Raw genomic sequence first — 21,876 nt, 5'->3', positions numbered from 1 at the left:
GTACCTAAAATCACATGCTGGGGAAGTAGAAGCAATTGAGTCCAGTTCTAGCCCTGCTTTCTGTTTATGTACCATGACTAAGGGACCCTCTTTCAGCTTTCTTTTGATATTTTACTAAATGTAGTAACAACTTGTAGGTTTGCACTTAGACATTAAGTAAAAGGGATTACTCTATTCAAGGATGAATCAATGAACCTTGCTATTAACTGTCTCATGGGTATGTATTGGAGCAAGGCCTACTAGAATATTTAAGAGGCGACTGTTTTAATTATTTAGCTGCTTGTTATAGTCTTGTATTGTCAGTAATGTTTTGCTTGCATTGAAAATGGCTATAAAATGATGATGATGATGATGTGTGGTTGGGTGAGAAGAGGGGGCACATGTATGCATGCAAACAGTATTGTTTTACATTTTCCATTTATGTAACTTAAACTTTGGTTATGTTTTATGCCCTCAGCATACACCTCTATTTACATAGCTCATCAATATTCACTGTAACATGTATTTAAATTATGTGCAGTATGTTGTTTGGTAATGAATCCTGAAAAATGTGGATAGTTGATAAAGACCAAATTCAATTTTTATTTTAAGTAATATAGTATTGTATTAAAGTGACATTTTTATGAAATTATATCAGACTGCTGTATAGCAAGTTTGTACTTGTTACTGCCATAGTTGAATTTATTAACACTTACTGTAATTTACTTATGTTAAAGAACACACTTTCACTAATTTTGAATGAGAACTATGGGATCCTCTCAGTCACTGATTGCATTGAAATCACTGTTTATTTATTTATTTAATTTTTGTCAATATTTTTATTAAGTAAAATTGCCTGGTATTGCATGACATGCCATAGTTGTTCATATGTGTACTAGACTTGTTTTGTCTTTTTAATGTTTATTGTTTGAGAAGTTATTGTGCTGAGTTTGTGCTTAATCGTTTTGTTGTATGTTAAGCAGTATTTGTATTATCATTGATTTTTTTTATTTAATGGAGCTTTTTACTTCTTGAAGGTTTAAAAGACAAATTAATTGTTCTGTTTATATAACACCAGAGTATATACAGTACATATTTAAAAAAATCTGTGGAAAGCTCTTGTCATTGAAGATGCTTTAACATAAATGATTTTGTATGATTTTCATTTTTATTGTAAATTTCATTTGTTTTATACAGCACTATATCCTATATTTATGTATTTTCTATTTTTTCTCAAATAGATTTTGGTTGTATTTGATATTTATTTATCCTTCAAGGTTTTGTTAACAGAAATTTTTATACATTAGTAGATAAATATATCTTTTACTGTTTAAAAAATTAATACAGTACAATAAAATGATAAACACAGAAGTCGATGCAGAGAATTGAATTCCCAGTAAGACCTCCCTAAGTTGGACTACTTTATATGGGGCTCGAGTTTGTCCAACTTATCTAGAATTCTGACTTAAGTGTACCCCCCGCCCCCCCCCACCCCATGCTTTCAACCATCAATTTGCTGAAAAATCCCTTTCAAAAACAAAATTAAAGTTAGCCACATAGGAAAAGGGAAACACTGGAGCACCTTAGCTTTTGTCTTTATTCAGGACATCTTCAGAGGCAACTGAACTTACAGGGACTGAGAGTCAAATAGAAAGGTAACCTTACATATCAGGTCAGGTCAATAACATGGGATCCACTAATCCACACGCCACGTCCACCGCACACGAAAGAAGAGCTTATAAAAAATGAGCGACATAACAAGTAAGGTCAAGTCAGGTCTGCCATGTTTTTGAGATATTTGTGACCCTGAATTTATTGAAGAACTGCAACACATTCAGGTCATTGCACAAAAACTTGGCTACCCTTCATTGTTTGTTGATCATTGTCTTAAAAAGGCTAAAAAAATCCCTTTATTGTACTCATTCTAGACAAGTTCCTACGTTTAAGAGTACTGTACTTTGACTCTACCTTATCACAAAGAATTTGTCCAGTTAGTTCAATCCCTTAAATTACAAAACATTAATGTTGTTTTTAAGTATGACTCAACTGTTACTAGTATGTTAATTAAGAGCAGCCCAACCTTGAATGTGAATGGAAGTTTTTACTGTACTGTATTTCATATAGCAATTGTAATGGAAATTATGTAGGTCAGACTGGGAAAGCATTACAAATTAGAATAAAACTGCACAAGTATAGTACAATATTAGAACAGCATCTGAAAGCAGTGCATTTTTCGTTCATATAAGGAACAATAATCATCCCATAGATTGGGAAAACAGTATAGAAGTGTTTATATCAACGTGTGTCACAGAAAGACGATTGGTTGAATTACATCTGGTTAGGGAAATTAATTCTATAAACCTTAGTGATGGTCAGTACAAAACTGATATGTTACACAAATTTATTTGTCAGTGGCCCAAGGTTAAAAATGTTTTGAAAGCATTTGAGCTGGATGTAAGGTGATTATTCGGTCTCAAGATTTTGACCTGACTTGACCTTACTTGTTACGTCGCTCAGTTTTTATAAGCTCTTCTTTCATGTACGGTGGACATGGTGTGTGGATTAGTGGATCCCATGTTATTGACCTGACCTGATGTTATGTAAGGTCACCCTTTGTAAATAAGCCTCTTTCAGTCCCTGTAAATTCAGTTGCCTCTGAAGATGTCTTGAATAAAGACGAAAGCTAAGGTGTTCCAGTGTTTCCCTTTTCCTGTGTTGTTTTATCAAGATTAATCTTGCCCACGTTTCCATTGTGTGTATATATATATATATATATATATATATATATATATATATATATATATATATATATATATATATATATATATATATATATATATATATATATACGCGGTTTCACTTAAGCGTTTTATCATATACGCGGTGCCTCGCCAGAGCTGAACTTTCACTTAACACGGATTTTTTCATCATATACGCGGTGAGTGTCCGGCTCGAGACGCTATTTTTAGATTTGCCCCACCCTCCACCCTGCCTGACTGCCTGTTTTAGCTCATAAAATTCATACAAATTACCCGGCCAGAATATAATTTACATTGCTGGAATTCTTATAATTTGGTGATCATTTTGAATATAAACATCATATATTTTGCATTAGACATACAAATTTTAGATAAAAAAATTTTCTGAGTAACTATGTTATCTTTTGTGCAAAATATATGACATTTATATTCAAAATATTCCTGGTCTTACAAGGAATCCAGCAATGTCAATTGTATTATCCTAACTTTAGTTTGAGGTATTATTTATTAAAATTTAGTGGTTTTCCCCCAAAAATTTCTCAGAGAGGGAAGAGCCGGCAGTGTAGTGTGAGAGGGGGAGGGAGTTGAGTCCATTATTTGAATGGACATTAACTTGGCGACTGTATTTCTCTATTTCTCTTAAGTATTAATTGTGTGCATGTACCATCATAAAATTAAGATGTTATTTTTACTACAACATAGTTATGTGTCTTCAAAAAGTGGAGTTTGGGGGTCGGGCCGGTTTCTATTGGAATTAATCCCATATGTTCTGTTGTTCACTTAACGCGGATTTCACTTAACACGGGACCCTCTGGGTTCTATTGACCGCGTTAAGTGGGGTACAACTGTATATATATATATATATATATATATATATATATATATATATATATATATATATATATATATATATATATATATATATAGTATATATATATATATATATATATATATATATATATATATATATATATATATATATATATATATATATATATATATATATATATATATATATATATATATATATATATATATAGTATATATATATATATATATATATATATATATATATATATATATATATATATATATATATATATATATATATATATATATATACTATTTTCCATAAACATGCCATTTGAATTTCTGTATATGTAATGTATTTCATTGGGCAAAGGGAAGCTCAGGCACATAACTCGTATTTTATCTATTTCTTATTGGAAAATTTATTCCATTAACATGTTGCAGTTTTCAAGAATGGAACCACGACGTTAAGCAAGGACTTAGTGTATCATGATGGATGCACATTGTTTGATCTTTGTTCAGTATTTTATAGTTCTTTTGTTAAATATCATAGCCAGTAAAGTTAACCATTTGATCGATAAATATATACCCAAGACCAAGCCCAGTGCATCCAGGAATACAGGAGACTGTTACACATGAACCATGCAGCGGTGGACAAAGTTAAGAAGAAAACTCAGGATTTCAAGACATGGGTTAGGACAAATGATGAGCAGGACAGGAGGATGTATGCCAGATCCAGGAACCAAGCAATGTTAGAGTGTAGAAGGGCTGAAAAAGAGTTCCAAAGGCAGATTGCAAGCGAGGTCAAGTCGAACCCAAAGGCTTTTTACCGCTATGCAAAGTCAAAATTAAAGACACGAGTAAGCAAATCGGATCAGAGACTTGAAGATGGTAGTTATGCAGATCTGACCAGGACAAGGAGGCGTTGGACAAATTCTTTTCCTTGGTGTTCACAAGAGAGGATGCGAACAATCTAACAGCATTTGAGGGAAGACGGTCTAACACAGTGCTTACCCAAATTGAGTTCTTAGAAGAGGATATAAGAAATAAATTGTCAAAGCTAAAGATTCATAAGAGTCACGGCCCTGATATGGTACACCCCAGAGTATTAAGATAACTGTGCAACGAGCTTGCTGAGATCTGGAAGATCCTGTTCTGTAAATGCCTGGATGAGCAAAAGGTCCCTGATGACTGGAAAATGGCTATGCGAGTCCTATGTTCAATAAGAATGAGCGTCACTCCAAGAATAATTATAGACCAGTGAGCCTGACCAGCATAGTGTGTAAAGTACTAGAGAGCATCCTAAAAAGATGGCATGATGGAACGTCTGCAAAACAACCTTGTAAAGGACTGCCAACATGGTTTTATGCTGGAACGATCCTGCTTAACACAATTACTCAAGGTCCTGGATGTTTGGACTTGAATTCTAGAGCAAGGCGGTAACATCGACAATATATACTTAGATTTTACCAAGGCTTTCGACAGTATACCCCACGAAAGGCTGAGAATTAACCTGGAAGGGTATGGGCATTTGGGAAAATGTTCTAGCATGGATTGGAGACTTTCTTCACAATCGCCAGCATTGTGTGGTAATTAAAGGCACAAAATCGTCATATCTACTTGTGAAAAGATGGGTACCATAGGGCAGTGTATTTGACCCGTTGTTGTTTGTTTGTTTCATATATGACATGCTAGAAGCTATACACTCCCCCATACAAATGTTTGTGGACGATGCCAAGTTGTTCAGGGAAATTAAGAACCAAACAGACTGTGAAGAGCTACAGAAAGATCTCTTGTGAGCTTCAAGAATGGACGAAGAAATGGCTGCGAAGATTCAATGTCGCTAAATGCAAGAGGATGCACCTAGGTCGCACCAACAGTAAGGAGGCATATCACATATCCCAACAGGATGAAGAAACTGCACTAATTGAGACTGAATGTGAAAAGGACCTGGGTGTGTATGTAGACAAGGAACTCAAGTTGCCATTGTGAGAAGAAGGTGAATCAAGCAACAAAACTAGTAGGTCTTATAAAAAGACCATTCAGATCATTAAGAGTGAGGTGCTTATCCGTCTGGAGTATTGTCACCCCGTCTGGTCCCTGAGATATGTTAAAGACTACCAATTGATTGAAAATGTCCGAAGGAGGGCCACCAGACTGGTGCCTGCTCTATGGAACTTCAGCTACCCATAGATATTTGAATGCCTGTAATTGCCTATCTTATGCTACAGAGAGGCAAGGGACGACCTAATTGAACTGTATCAACATCTTGGATGGCACTACTCGGTCGAATGTACATACCTGGAGCTGGCGAACGTCTGCCCTGCAATGGGTCACAGCTCAATGATGAAGAAGCCACAAGTCCAGAAAACAGAGAGGGCAAACCTTTTCAGAGTGATAATTGTGAACTTTTGGAACAATCTGCCAGAGAGTGTTGTGACGGCACAGTGTGAGAGAGCTCTTTCAAGACCAGACGTGACAAGCACTGGAGCAGGTTCAGATACATTGAGGAGCCAGTTTATGCCCAGTACTTGTCAACAGTGCATAACAGAAATGTGACCGATGGTCCAAGCTACAATGAAAGTTGAATGTATGTACATAATCCTTTTTTTCTTTTCTTTTTAAACCATTTATAAGGTGACAATGGAATTTAAAAAATGTCGAAATACGTCTGCGTGGGGGTCCTGTGGGTCTTACATCGAACGGGCTTTTAGGGTTAAATGCATTTTCATTTCAAGTGGGAGGATATTAATGTATGAAATCTTTGAAAATCAGGGAATCTGAATGCCGTGTGGATATTTTGGCTCGATGAAATGAAAACATTTTTGAATAGGTTGTGCAGCACTTGTAGACCAAGGTCTCCTGCCAGGGTCTCGGATTGCATTATAACCTAATACAGGTATTTGGATTGATCGACTCCACATTTACCAAATAAGTCTATGGGTTGAAATCCTGGAATTTTCAACATAATTGCTCGAATTAATTCATAAATTAGTTAATAATATTTTTACATTTGGATATCCGAAAAGAGGCCTTATGATACAGCAGTCACTAATGAGGGTTGAAGATAATGTGACTAACAGTCACACGAGCTTGTGGGCTCTGTGACCCTTATTTGGCTTTAGTTACACTTCCAGTTACGGTATTACCTTAGATCTGTTCACAGTGTCAGCCAGTGGTCCAAATTAAGTGATTGCCTATGTTTGACTGTCTCTGTTATGATCAAAGTGCACTCCTTCAATTTGTAAGCATGATAAAGTTGTATGACAATGAGTATACCTTATATTGGAGTTGCATGCCCAGTACTTGTCAACAATTTGTAACAGATGTGACCGATCGCCCAAGCGGCTAACAAGCCAATCAGTCGCGAAGAGGATGACAGCGTACATATCCCAGATCAGAGGTAAGAAGGGTTATCCAGTGTGACCCTACCAATCATCATAGGTTTTCTCCCGCTACTACTGTTTCTTCCTATACTAACACTGGGCGATGAAGGTAACAACAAAGTAATGATAAGTTATAGCCAGTAATATTTAATATATCATTAACCATATCTGACATAACTATCGTCATCACTCTTTTGCAGCCATTTTCCACGCTTGCATGGGTTAGCTGTGGTTGTCTGATGGCAGCTCTCTAAGCTACACAGCCTCTTGTAATCTTTCCCATTACGTTTTTATCTCTAAGGTTATTTCTCACAACCCCTAGCTCCCCTTCCCTCCACATTCCAACAAATGCATCTCTTGATCCAGTTGATCTCTTCCACTTTCTTCACGCGCCCACGCCATCTTACCCTACCTCTGAGCAAAACCTTTAAAATACTGTGCTGTACTGTCCTGCCAATACCCAGCTGCCCTAATAGATCTCAATATCATGTTATAATTATCCCCCTCACCAACGAGTACTGTATTGTACCACTGTTTTCAGCATATTTTTTTTTGTCTAATAAGGAAATAATACATACTGTTGTACATGGCTTTGTGTTTTGTAAATTTTTAATCTTATTCATTTTAATATATCTTTATTTACTTTTACTTTTATCCTCTTCACCACTGATCCACTTGTTAGCCGCTTGGGTGATTGGTCTCTGTTACGCACTGGCTCCTGAATGTATCTGAACCTGCTCCAGTGCTTGTCAAGTCTGGTCTTGAAACGGTGCCGTCAGATTGCTCCAAGAGTTCACAACTCTCACTTCGAAAAAGTTATCCCTCACAGTTTTCTGGGCTTGCGGCTTCAACCCTGAGCTGTGGCTCCTTGTGGGGCGAGCGTCCGCCTGCTCCAGGTAAGGGCATTCGACTGAATAGTGCTCTTTTGAGATGATTATACACTTCAATTAGGTCTCCCCTTGCCCGTCTGTAGTTTAAGCTAGGCAATTTCAGGTTCTCTAATCTCTCTGGGTAGCTGAGGTGCCGAAGTGCAGGCACCAGTCTGGTGGCCTTCATTTGGACATTTTCAACCAACTGACAGTCCCTAGCAAATCTCGGGGACCAGACGGGGAAGCACTTCACTCTTGTAGATCGTTACGAGGGACTGACCGTCTAGATATCTGAACAACCATCTTGGAATGGCCCGAGAACTTCTGCTCATTGTCAATATAACACCTAGGTTCTTTTCACATTCAGTCTCAATTACTGCAGTTTTTTCGTCCCGCTGGGACATATGATACGCCTCCTTACCGTTGGTATGACCCAGGTGCTGCCTCTTACAGTGACATTGAATCTTAGCAGCCATTTCTTTGACCATTCTTGAAGCTCAGAAATCCTTCTGCAGCTCTTCATAGTCTGCTTGGTTCATAATTTCCCGAAATAACTTGGCGTCATCCGCAAACATTTGTAAGGAGGAATGTATAGCGTCAGGCATGTCATTTATGAAGCAAACAAACAACAGTGGGCCCAATACACTGCCCTGTGGTACCCCGCTTGTGACGAGTACACATGATGATTTTATGCCATTAATCACCACACACTGCTTGCGGTCATGGAGAAAGTCCGATCCACGCCAGGACATTTCTCCGAATCCCATACCCTTCCTGTTTAATTTTCAGCCTTTCATGGGGGTACACTGTCGAAAGCCTTGGCAAAATCTTGGTATATATTGCCGATATTACCACCCCGTTCCAGAATTTGGGTTCAAATATCCAGTACCTTGAGTAATTGTGTTAAGCAGGATCGTCCCAGCATAAAACCATGTTGGCAATCCTTTATAAGGTTGTTTCGTAGTAGATGCTCCATCATGGCATCTCTTATAATGTTCTCAAATACTGGACACACTATGCTGGTTATGCTCACCGGTCTATAGTTATTTGTGGTGAGACGATCGCCCATCTTGAAGATAGGACTCACATAAGCCACTTTCCAATTACTGGGGATCTTTCAGCCAGGCATTTACAGAACAGGATCTTCAGGGTCTCGGCAAGCTCGTTGCACAACTCTCTTAGCACTCTGGGATACACCATGTCAGGACCGGGACTCTTATGAATCTTTAGCTTTGACAGTTTATTTCTTATAACCTCTTCTGTTAACACAATGTGGGTCAGTGCTATGTCGAACCGGTTGTATTCAAACGCAGGAAGATTAATCGCAAATAGTGGCTAGAGTTGAGAGCAACAACTACTTTTCCCTTGCCTGCTATCATATTTATGTAAACTAAACCAATGTAATCTTATGATGTTCACCATTTAAATGCATGTCACACTTCTGTATTGTACCTTTAGGTTAAATTAATAGCTGAAGGATGTAGACATGTAGTACGAGGAATAGACATCACGGTTTAAGGCTATAGTGTACTTGTCTTTCAACTCTTTTAAACTGTAGCTTTCTACTTGATATCTACATACTGCATATATATATATATATATATATATATATATATATATATATATATATATATATATATATATATATATATATTATTTATTGTGTGTGTTTGTCTACCTTATCCATTTCCACAGCAGTTGTAAATAGAGCTGAAATTTGGTAGGGGTGCGAGTGTCCTATGGGTTGGTTGTGAATGCTGTGCGTATTATCTCCTGTTCTTCCAATAGTGGCAGGTCGGCCGCCCCCTCCACCCATAGGTTGTATGTATTTACCCATTTTAAAAGATAAGGAACTGAAATTTGGTAGAGAGGTGCAAATGGTCTGGCGCTAGGAGAGGATCGTGCACTATCTCTTGTCCCTCCACCCGGGCGAAGCGGGGTAAATCAGAACTATTACTGCATTTCCATAATAAACAAATGCACACATATATACACTGTTAATTGACTCAAACATGTTAATGTATGTAGATATTTTGTGTGTAAGGCTTAATGAAGTCTGTACTAATTCTTCTTTCTTCTTTCCTTCCATGTCTCCCGACACGTGGAACTGTAAAATAAAGGCTGATAGTGATGACGAAAGTGAGGGCGTAGTGTAATTATAATTGGATAATTGTATAAATGTCAAACATCTGGAACTCTGAAAAGGTGAGTAGGGTAGAAATAAATGGACTCAAGTTGATCGAAATAAAACAAATAATCGCGAAAGTGCTTGTTTGCAGTTTATATAAAGAACCCACAGGATTTAATTTAATTATAGAAAACGGGGTATCTTGTCACTGCAGCCAATTTCAGAAAACGTGTATCATGATATCAGTGTGGAGTGATACGTGGATGCGCAGGTGTAGTGAAAATATCAACTCCGTTCTTTTCTTCCCCCACTTATTTGTAATCAGAAATTAATAATCACATTTTAGAAAAGAAATCATAACGAAATTGAAAATGTTGCTAATGCGCCGGCGATGTCGGTTGCGGAGTCGGCGACGAGAACTGTTGCTGTTAGTGGTTGTGGTGTTTGGTTTGGTCATAATTGCTTATTATCTAATGATGAATGAAAACGATGTTGAAAAGCAGCCCCCGTGTACTGTGTCTCAAGAACAGAGGAGAAGACTGTATCCACTGTTATCTACAGTATCATCTCTACTATCTCGCCTGTCTATCACACATTTCCTCTGCTATGATTCCTTATGGGGCGCGATACAGGAATCTGGCCCACTTCCCTGGGATGTTCATGCTCACCTCTGTGCTCTGAATGAAAAGGTGTCGGTTCACGATGAGGCTGAGCTGCTCCGAGCCTTCCGACGTCGTGGGCTGACGTTGGAGTACAGTTCCGCAGACGGTCAATACACCATCAGGAATTCGACAGGTGAGACGGGAAACATCGAGGTACCAACAGTGCGAGTGGTTCTGTTCGAGGAAGACGACCGACTACACATGTTAAGACGTGTGGGATGGCGACGACGTGTGTTACCCCCCGACTGTGATGCTCACCCGACTCTTCAGTGCTTCCCACCAAACCTGGCCGCGTTGCCTCTGCCTATGCGACCATTCGGCCCTCTTTCCTTGCCTGCGCCAAGGGAAGACATTGACTTGCTCAAGTTTCACTATCCGGACACCTGGTGGCGACCACTCCAGCCTCACTGCTAGTACTACCCCACATCTGATGTAAAGGTATGAAATAGTTGAGGTATATACGTGAATAATAAAATATCTTTTAAGTATTTAGGACTTGGAGTGCTTGATAATGGAACATAAATTTGGTGCTACAATAGCGTGCGGTATACAAAGATATATTTATTCTAACTAACCTCACCTTACCTTACCTTCCTTAACCTTACCCAACCTAACCTTCCAAACCTAACCTTCCTAGCCTTACTTAACCTTACCTTAACTTCCTTAATTTGACCTAACCTAGGCTAACTTGATTTAAATAGCCTATCCTGTAGACCTCACGCTATAGTAGTGTAGTGGACTTCTCCCCTACAACTGCCTACAACTGCGTAGCAGCTCACCACCTGCTATCGCATTCCAATGTGCCGCCTTCCCTAGCAACCAACCAGATGTTACCGTATCTTAGCAACGAAACTATTCACCGGCGACTTCTCGGGTTTTCCCACCATGTGAGAGGTTGGAGTCATAGACCATGTTTTCTATAGACTTTATTATAACAGCGTCAGCTGGGCACTGGCCATCAGGCGCTGCCAAGGACAAGCCCCCCCACTCAACATGGGAAAACATATCGTACGATGGTACACTCTTACATCTCCCCCCCAAGTTAAAAGGAAATGACAATGCACCTTTGAACTAACAAAAGGAAAACAATGCATTCATAAAAACAACAATAATGCAGGAAAAACCAGTCAAACAAAGGAAAAACAAAAACAAAAACAAAACAAAAACAAAAAAAACTTCTAAACTGATTTTACATCACATACACTACACCACGTAGTCCGTCAACCAGCCCGGAGGCCTACGGCCTCTCCTGGGCCTGGCCGCGCTCGACTGGGGAGGGGCCGTGGGTGCGGAGGAGGGCGCGGGTATGGAGGGCACAGCAGAAGGGGGCCCAGGAGGCACAGCTTGGTGCACCACCGGAGTAGTAGGCACAGGTGTGGAGCCGTTTCGCAAGTGGCGTCTGTTTCGGATGGACACCCTGCCACTGCCACCCAACCTGACGGCATACTGCCTGTGAGGGCGGGCTTCCACCACTATTCCTGTCCTGTCCCAGAGCTTGGTAGCTGCGTCCTGCACACGCACCTGCGTGCCCACGACTAGGGGAGCCAGCTGGCGGGATACCTCCCTCCGCGACAGGACCCCATCCTGTGTTTCGGCCAAGCGCACCTCCCTCATACGAAGTGCCCGCCGCCAGTGCTGGTCCACCTTATAGTGCTGTCTGGCCACGGGAACGCCGTCACGGAGCTGGCGGCCGGTGGCAAGCTGGGCGGGCGACTTGTTCACCCCCCGCAGAGGCGTGTTCAGGTACTGGAGGAGGGCCTGGGATGTCCTATCGCAGTCCAGGCTACCCCCGGGCCCAGTATTATCCCTGAGGAGCCTCTTGGCAGCCTTGACCCCAGCCTCTGCCCTGCCATTGGACTGGGGGAAGTGGGCCGACGAGAGGCGCACCTCGACCCCCCATGACTTGAGGAAATCTGTCATCTCAAGGCTGGCAAGGTTGGTACCTCCATCTGTGGAGATCTGCTCAGGTACCCCCCACCTCGTGAAGTAGGCCCGCAGACTGGCGATGATTTTTCCAGAGGTGGCCTCGTTGGGGAAGTGGGCGATCTCCAGCCAACCTGTCAGTCGGTCAGCATATGCTAGGTACGTGCGGCCCTGCAGGTGGAACAAATCGGCCACCACTTGTTGAAAGGGATAGTCTGGCGCTGGGGTCAGAACCAACGACTCCGGAGGCTGGGAAGGGGCGTGGGTCTCGCAAGCAGCACACCGGGACCGATGATACTGCAGGTCACCCTCCATGCCAGGCCAATAGACAGACTGCCGGGCCCGCCTGAGCATTGAGTCGAGGCCCTGGTGCCCCACATGCAGGTTAACGGCGACCCGGTGGCGGAGGGAGTCGGGGATGACAAGGCGCACGCAGCCCTGGTCAAAGGTGTAGGTGACCAAACCCCTGACCACAGCCAACCTGTCCCTCACCGAGAAGTACGGGCGCAGACAGGCCACCTCCTGTGACTTGTGGGGGTGCCAGTCGCCCGCCAGCACCCTCGACACTAGAATCTGGTACACTGGGTCGTCCGCCGCCGCTTTGCACACTGTGTCTTCGTCCATAGTGATGCACCCATCCTGATCCAGTGCTGCGATTGTGACTGCACACACTGCAGCGCACAGGTCCTCCTCTTGGTCCATGTCCTCCGCATCAGGCGCCGCCCTGAGGGAGGGGAAGCGGGATAGGGCGTCAGCTGCACAGTTCCGCTTCCCTGGCAAGTATTTGACCGTGAATCGGTACTGCAGGGTCTTCTCCTTGAGCCTGAACAGGCGCGGATTCGCCACATCCGTGAAGGCTCTGTCCCCTAGCAAGCCAACTAAGGGGCGGTGGTCCGTCACCAGAATGAGGTTCGGGCAGCCAAGGAGGAACAGCCTGGCCTTGCGCAGGCACCACACCACAGCCAGGGCCTCCCCTTCTACTGCAGCATAACCGGCCTCGGCCGTGCTCAGATGTCGGCTACCACACAGAGCCAACCGCCACCCTCCTCTGCAGCAGAAGGGCGTCTCTGGAGAGGCACAGGCACAGTATTGTTGCAGGACGACGAAGCCGATGCCCTCCCTGCTCCAATCAGTGACAGCTGCCGTAGGCCTGGATTTGTCGTAGTACACCAAGCCGTCTCTGGCCAACTGACAGATGGTGTCCTGGGCCTGGCGAAACTTGAGCCGCAGCTGGTCGTCCCAATACACCTGCTTGCCCACTGGCTTCTTGAGGAGCTCACGGAAGGGCTCCATCACAGGTGCAGTGGCAAGGAAGGGAGCCAACTGATTAACCAGGCCATGCCAGGACCTGATGTCAGTGATTGATGGCTGATCCGGCATGGGGAAGTCCTTGATGGCTGACAGACGTTGGGCAGTGGGCTGGTACAGGTCCCACCCCAGGAGGAAACCCACAAACTCAGCTTCTCTCCTGCAGAACAAGAACTTTTCTGGTTTCAGCGTGATACCTGTGCGAGCGCAGGTCTCCAGAAAATCGTAAGTGTGCCAGAACGCCCCCTTCACACTGGAGTCATAGAGGAGAGTGTCATCCACGCACTTGTACTTGCGGGGCACATCCTGAATAGCGTCGTCAAACCTCTTGGTGTAAGCATCTGACGCTGAGCAATGTCCCATGGGCGTCCTGCAGTATCGAAAACGTCCCCACGGCGTGATGAATGTGGTCAGGCGTCTACTCTCCTCCTCCAACTCCACTTGATGAAATCCCCAAAAGGCGTCGGCGACGGTTTTGAACGAGTGCACTGGCACCCCAGACACCATGTCGAATGGTGCAGGTGTGTGGTGCGTCTCCCTCAGACAGCTTGCATTGAGGCGTTGGAAGTCCACAGTGCGCCTGGGCTGACCGTTTTTCTTGGCCACCACGACCATCCTGGCGCACCACTCCGTAGCCTCACCAGCAGGCACTGGCTGGATGACGCCTCTCCTGACGTCCTCCTCCAACTGGGCCTTCACCTCCGCTTCCCAGTGTTTCGGAACGGGAGCGGGTGTGTGACAGGCATAGGGGGTCGTGCCGGGCGTCAGGTGGATACGGTGAGGGGGACCAGTCATGACTGGCAGTGGGGACCTGCTGGTGTTGAATGCGGTAGACGAAAAGTGCGTGAGTAGCCATGCCTCCAGCCTGGCCACATTCTCCTCCAAAGGAGGCAAGGGTATCTCAACTGGCCTCGGCGGGAAACGGCTGCTCTCAGGTAAACGGTTCGGAGGTAGATCGTCGGCAGTGTGCCGCTCCCCTCCATCGCCCACGGCAGCCACAGCACGTCTATGGAGCGGGAAGTCGACAGGCACCAAGTTGAGGCACTTGCAGGCCTCCAATGACAGATAGAGGGCCTTGGCTGTCTGCACGAAGTAGACCTCCTGGACGGTGGACCCCTCGTCCACACCGAGGCGGCAGGGGGCGGACCCCAGACACTTGAGCTGTTTGTTCGCCACGTCCCTTAAGCCATTACGGGCCCGAAGTTGCCCCGGACACAAACCGATGTCCCGGAGCAGGGATGCGCCTGCCACACACACCATAGCACCCGTGTCGGCTACAGCCAGCACAGGGGTGGCGGGGGAATTGCCCCCGGCCTGGGACACGAACACTTGTAACCTGGGGTGGCGGGATAGCTGGGCTGTTGCCACTGTAACAGCGCCTGACACATCCACAGGAGCACTTAGGGTTGACTTACTCCTACAACACCTTTTGAAGTGACCAACCTTACCGCAATTGCGACATGTAGCCCCACTTGCAGGGCAGTTACTTTTACCAGGTGCATGTGACACGCCGCAATTACCACAGTGTCCTCGACTTGGGTGTGGAGGTCGGGCGGCAGCTACCTCAGGCTCACCGGTGACGTCATCACCACCCGCCACTGCCTCCGCAACTGTTCCCACCACTGCCTGGCCAGACGTACGACACAATACACCAGCATCTCTCACTGCTGCCTCAAATAACATGCATTTATTTCTAAGCACTTCAACACTATTATAACTAGAGTACCCCTGGAAAATTTCCCTTTTCAACACTGGGTTACTCAGGCCCACCATAACTTTACGTAATAGCATGTACTCAGAGAGGTCGTTATCACAGGTGGGACATTTAAACTCACACTCCACTGCTTCTGAGAAGCATCGTTGAAAATACCTTTTCATGGGCTCCTCTTCACCTTGTTTGCTGTTGAAAAACTCGTTCCATTTCACAGCTTGGTTTGAAGATTGAAGAACCATTCCACTGATGGCGTCCAGGGCTTCTTTGGGCGAGAGCTGCTCCCACTGACCGCTGGGGTATCTCGAGTCAATCACTCTTTGGAGTGCGGGGACGCAGTTCAGGCGAATGTGGAGTGTGGCCACCAGCTGTGGCCACCCGTTCAGCAGCACCCATGACTCCATGGACCGCCTCCATGTCCTAAACGCAGCTGCTGGCATTTCTGCCTCACACTTCTCTGGAGCGACAGCTGCTGAGGGCTTCATGACCGGCATAGAAGCATGACCACCGCCAGCACCTAGAGACGCCATCTGAGCCATCAATGCACTCATGGCCTGCTGCTGGGCGCGCGTGGTGTTCCCGGCCGGTGTAGAGAAGCCCTGGCGTCCCCTTGAGGGCGTCGAGAATCGTGGACGTGTAGGGGCCATGTCAGCGTTCTTGTCAGGGCTGTAATGGCGTGTCGGGCCCCGACATATCCTACTCACTGTGCGCCATGTGAGAGGTTGGAGTCATAGACCATGTTTTCTATAGACTTTATTATAACAGCGTCAGCTGGGCACTGGCCATCAGGCGCTGCCAAGGACAAGCCCCCCCACTCAACATGGGAAAACATATCGTACGATGGTACACTCTTACACACCATGACTCATAGCGGCTGCTGCGGGGTATATAAGCTCTGTCTCTCCAGTGAGATTCAGTCTGACCAATCTTCTTGAACAAGAAACACCTCCTCCTCTGCCGCTGCCTGGCGACCCTCGCCTCTCCTCCGCCTGCCTCCTCGCTCCCGCCAGCGAGCATGTCCTTCTCTGAGCTTCCTCACCAACCAATTCTCATTCTGCCCATTTTCCTGAACAAGCAACATCTCCTCCAGCAAGCTCCACGCTGTTAACATTTCATTCAACCAGGAATCCAGCAACAGGCAACATCTTCTCTAACGAAGCTCCTGCACATCTACCTCCTTCAACACAATACTCACCGCACGTCTCTACCAAGCAGCCCCTCACCACACAGCACCTCCAGCACCAGACTGTCTATCATATAACTTATATATATTATATAAGAAAACCACATTAGAGTTTCCTTCCATCCTGAGTGCTAGACAACATTAATATCTCGATACCCCTACAGTAGCACCTAAAAATTATCCTTATTTACCGGGAAACAATAATTTACAATACAGTGCTGTGTTTATTTTTCATAAAAATCCAAGAGGAACACCCTGTCATACACACAACTCAGGTCCATAAACTAATGAATTTAAATGTCTCGTTCCAGGAAACCTACTAACTTCTGTGAAGGTTCGTCGGCTGTTGTTGCTCAAGATTATATGGCATCATTCTTGTGGCTGCCACATGTTTACCACTTCTGAAACACAGAACTCGTGGTTTCCATTGATCAAAACTTCTCTGATATTTCGCATCCCAAGTTTAAAGCTCCAATTGGTTTAAACTTCCCAGTCATGCCACCTCTTGGTCTGTCAGTGACCATTTTTTTTATATAATTGACACAGACTGATCGAAATTTTTAATAGAACACTTTTTAAAATCTCATGTTCATACAAATATCAAGTATCCATTATTTTGTTAAAAATACTGTATAAATCCTGTAAGAAAATACGTGAGACGACTCGTCATAACATAGCATAATAAACAAAATATACTGTAGTCTTTTGGACAAAATTACGGTAAATTGGTGCTCAGTCGTATATATACTGGGCAGGGTTCTGTTTCTGAGCTCAATATTGGTAAAATGATCTTAAAACTATTCAAATAACTTTGACAAACATATTCACATGAACTAAATGTAGTTCGTTGCAAAAAATTTCTTTTTAAATATAGTATATTTAATTTTGCGGACAGTAGTCAGCATCAATGTTCCAACAACACGTGGGTTGATCTACAGTCGATATGTTTGTTGTTATTGAGGTTTGCCCAAACAGTTTGCTCAATAAACCTACACTAACTGACGCGTGTAGACTTATTTGTAATCTTACCTTTGTATTTGTCACATAATGTTGAAATTATTTCATGATAATTCATAACTAATGCGCCACAATAATCTTTTGTTTCTTTCTGGGTAAAAGGTTAACTGTTTAGAATTGTCAGTCTTCACATTGTCGATTTTATTCATCATATAGGTTACAAGGGGGGTATTTATTATTAATTTTCCTTCCTGCCGATTACAACTCGTCGCTTGACTAATAGGAGAAGGCCCCATTGTATCACAAAGGCGTTTTTTTTCGGTTCCTCAAAGAGGTGAACCCTTGATTTTAAGTTCAAGTTGAAATATATTTGTTGATGTACAAATGCAGCCTCAGTGGCCACATATTTTTGCAGACATTCTCCTTCAGCTACAATATATTTTTATACATATTTATTATATTAACAAGTTAACTATGAAAGTTACAAAATAAAATTTTTGGGAAAAATAATTTGTCCTTGCAAGTAATGAAAATATGAAGAACTGGGGGTGTATCTCCTTGTTATGACCTTGGATTCACTTTTCTCTTGTAATGTGTGTGTGTGTGTATTGAAGCAGGACTGTCCATCTTAAATGCACAAAAATTAACAATTTGTTACTGTAAACTATTATGGATCACTTGCGTAAGTTTTACAGTACGATATTGTCAAAGACGCACAAAAATTAACAATTTGTTTCTGCGTAAAATATGAATCACTTCAAGTCCTATTTGTCTAAGAGGTTGTGCTTTGTAGCCAGATTAAACTCATGGATATCACCATCAACGATGTTTATTACTGAAATGTGTAATTAATATACTTCTTATATAGAGAATATAACACTAGTACCAGAATGGAATAATGTAAATATATTTTACTCAGGGACGAATTGTCAGCTTTTGAGTTAGGGCGGTGGGTAGGTGTGGTGCAGCGGGCAAGGCGACTGGCGGTCGATCACCTAGAGTAATGTTTGGTTAGGTGACTCATCACCATTGCTCACTCGACGAATATTTTCTTAGTAAGATCACGGCCGCTCAAAAACAAAAAGTTCTCACCAGAGTTAAGGGGAACCAAATTCATTTTATCCTAGCCGTATTCGAGGGAAAATTACACCACCAGATTATATAGTCATTTGTTGTAATATTGAATTGATTATAATAGAAAAAGATAGTTTGTTATGTAGGTCTTCTGTTCTTACTAAAAACTAGTAGGTATGTGCAAACTTGTCATGTAAACTACACCTGTTTATTGATAAAACTGTTAGTAGCATTGATGAGTAGATTATTCACTGGCAGACAAAGGAAATTGTAACATTAGTCATTTGTGAATACTTATAACGTTCAACACGAACGATAGTTGGGTAGTTACCCAACTATGTATATATATATACTGTATATATATAATGGTAACACTACTTCAACAGTGAGTGTAGTATAGGAGGTGGTAGTGGTCGGAAGTAGTGTCAGAAACAGATATATCATGGGGGTATCGTAACTATACAGCCCTCTCAGAAATTGTCGCAGATTATACAGTACTATACTCACTCACCTAAACGCTGTGCTATTTCAATATAGGTATGTCATTTGGGTATCATTTTCCTTACGGTCCACAATAGCTTTGATAATTAAAAGCAAAAAAAATCACGATAGTTTAGATATTTCTAAGACTTTTTCTTCTATGGCATTTTCGTCACTAATGACTTATAACCGAGATATAACCGGGATATTTATTTCATATTTTAATTGTTTAACCATTGGTACTATTCAACTTAAGAACAACACGGGAATCGTAGGAATTTTATCTTTAATCAATAGTTTAGACAATTTTAAGACACTTCTGTGACGTTTCCCTCGCAAACGACTTAAATATGCATGGAGGCCCAGGAGGGCGGAGCCCTCTCGGTTAGGAGGCTAGGTTAGGTAAGTTTTAAGACATTTGCGAGGGAAATGTCATTGAAGAAAAATGTCTTCGAATTGTCTAAATTAAAGGAAAATATATTTTTAGTTAGCAACGCGATTATGGGCCTTAAGGAAAATTTTACTGTCATGATTCAATGTATGTTAATATGTGCTGTCAATTTTGTTTCGTTATTCTCTTATGATGATGTACAAGAATGTTAACCATTGCAAGATGCTTAATATGATTATAGTATATGATTGTTACCTATTTATTTAACATACTGATATACTATGTGCTGTACAGTATATTTTAAATGTAGTTTTGATGTCAATTGGTGAACATTTTATTTTACGTACATATACTACAATAATAGTAGGCCTAATATATACAACATTAGGTAGGTTATGTGTTGCAATTATTACGTGTATCGATGAAATTGTTAGTCAAGATTTTGATACACTGTGCTTGTTATCAACATTTTTTATACTTTTATTACAAAATGAAGTGATGCATAAGCTATGTGCATATATTTTGTATCATATCATTATGGCCATATCGTCATCCATAATGTTACAAGCACAAAGGAAATAAACACATGAATATTAGTGAGCAATATGTGCACTATAAGATAATAAGTAGATCATGTGCGGAAGAGTACAGATGCCACAAACCACAAAGTTTTTCGGTTAATATTGACTTATCTTGGGCAAATGCTTCGTTCGGCAGATAATTAGGCTCCTAGACTCGCAATAGCGGCACTACTTATGTCTTTCCAACGATAAAACGGTATGGCGGCCCGATCCATGCTCCATGTTTTCCTCCACTCATTGTTTGTTTACGAGCCACTCGATCTATAGTAGTGTGGGGTATGAGATTGTTTGGTTCACACTCAGGATGGGATGGAGAAAGGAAACTCACAATGTGCTCTCTATATACATGTTGTATTGGATGTACAATGCAGCTTGGTGCTGGGAAGGCAGCATGGTTACAAGCGTGATGTAGAGAGAGCTGGTTGGTGAGGACGCTCAGAGGAGGACAGCTTGTGGGTCGCCATGCTCGCCAGCGGGAGAGAGGACCGCCAGGCAGGCGGAGGAGCGAGGACCGCCAGGCAGGCGGAGGTGTTGCTGGCTGGTTGGTGTAGGTAGAAAGAGACAGATCACCACGAGGTCAGGTCTTAAATAGCGGGGGTAGGCGTGGCTTAGCAGTTGACCCCCGCTCCGTGGTGTATGGCGGCGCTGGTTGACCTAGACCACGAGGCATACACTGGGGAATTGGTGGGGTCGGCTAGGCAGCGACAAACAGCGTTTGTAGGGGAGAATTCCACTACAATACTCCCCCTTCCCTCCAGGCTGTGTAGGAGACTTGTTGTCTGCAGAGTTGCATAGCACATGTGAGGCAGAACGGGCGGTGCATGCCACATGTGAGACAACGGCGATGGCGTGGATGAGCCGGTCGCTGGGGACAACTGTCTAGATACACAATATCTGTGGGAGTAGAGAGGGAGAATAAGGGTGTGTGGAGGCGATGAATTTTGTGCTTCCCTCACGGTAGGTACAGAGTCGTCAGATGCGCCTGCTGGGGTGTGTGGGCCTGGGTCAGGAGCAAGGGCTGTGTCAGCAGCAGCGGATGAGGGCTCGTGACAGCAGCTGGGTCCACAACAGCAGCAGGGTGCAGGACATTAGCAGGGAGTACCTGAGGGAGAAAAGAGGGGTGTGTGGGTCCGCACTCAGGAACAGAGGCCGCATCAGGGGCGGCAGGGGTTACTGCTGGGCCGGGGTCGGCGTCTGAGGCAGGACGGGTGTGCTGGGGTCGGTAGGACGTGGTGCTTGGGGCAGGAAGAGGAGCTGGTGTCTGCTTAGAGTAGCAGAGCTGCTCTAGGGTGTCTAACCTGCGGTGAAGAAACAATAGTTGTAGAGCCGATGAGAGCTGCTTCTGGGTGGATAAGCCAGTCTTCCATGTTGCTTGAAGACTGGGAGCGTGATCAGTTTCTCCTCCATCCTGTGTGAGTGCGAATCTCCGGGAGCCACCATTTGTGGGGTATGAGATTGTTTGGTTCACACTCAGGATGGGATGGAGAAAGGAAACTCACAATGTGCTCTCTATATACATGTTGTATTGGATGTACAATGCAGCTTGGTGCTGGGAAGGCAGCATGGTTACAAGCGTGATGTAGAGAGAGCTGGTTGGTGAGGACGCTCAGAGGAGGACAGCTTGTGGGTCGCCATGCTCGCCAGCGGGAGAGAGGACCGCCAGGCAGGCGGAGGT

The 21,876-nt window shown here is 43.4% G+C and overlaps 1 protein-coding gene across 1 annotated transcript; it reads left to right on the top strand.

Moving 5' to 3' along the window:
• The first annotated feature begins 9,507 nt into the window (after positions 1–9,507).
• On the top strand, positions 9,508–20,566 carry LOC121876530. The gene is made up of 2 exons (XM_042381712.1): positions 9,508–11,031; positions 17,030–20,566. Exon 1 carries the CDS (start codon positions 10,303–10,305, stop codon positions 11,005–11,007), a length of 705 nt encoding a protein of 234 aa, XP_042237646.1. The 5' UTR covers positions 9,508–10,302; the 3' UTR covers positions 11,008–11,031; positions 17,030–20,566.
• The last annotated feature ends 1,310 nt before the right edge of the window (positions 20,567–21,876 follow it).

Source organism: Homarus americanus, unplaced genomic scaffold, assembly GCF_018991925.1.
Source record: "Homarus americanus isolate GMGI-L3 unplaced genomic scaffold, GMGI_Hamer_2.0 scaffold28, whole genome shotgun sequence".
Lineage (NCBI taxonomy): Eukaryota > Metazoa > Arthropoda > Malacostraca > Decapoda > Nephropidae > Homarus > Homarus americanus.
Note: the sequence above shows the minus strand (reverse complement) of the source record. Positions and strands in the feature narration are given on the sequence as shown.

Bases quoted from the DNA above. Each gene is read 5' to 3' on its own strand.
- LOC121876530 (XM_042381712.1), top strand. From the start codon at position 10,303: ATGTTGCTAATGCGCCGGCGATGTCGGTTGCGGAGTCGGCGACGAGAA.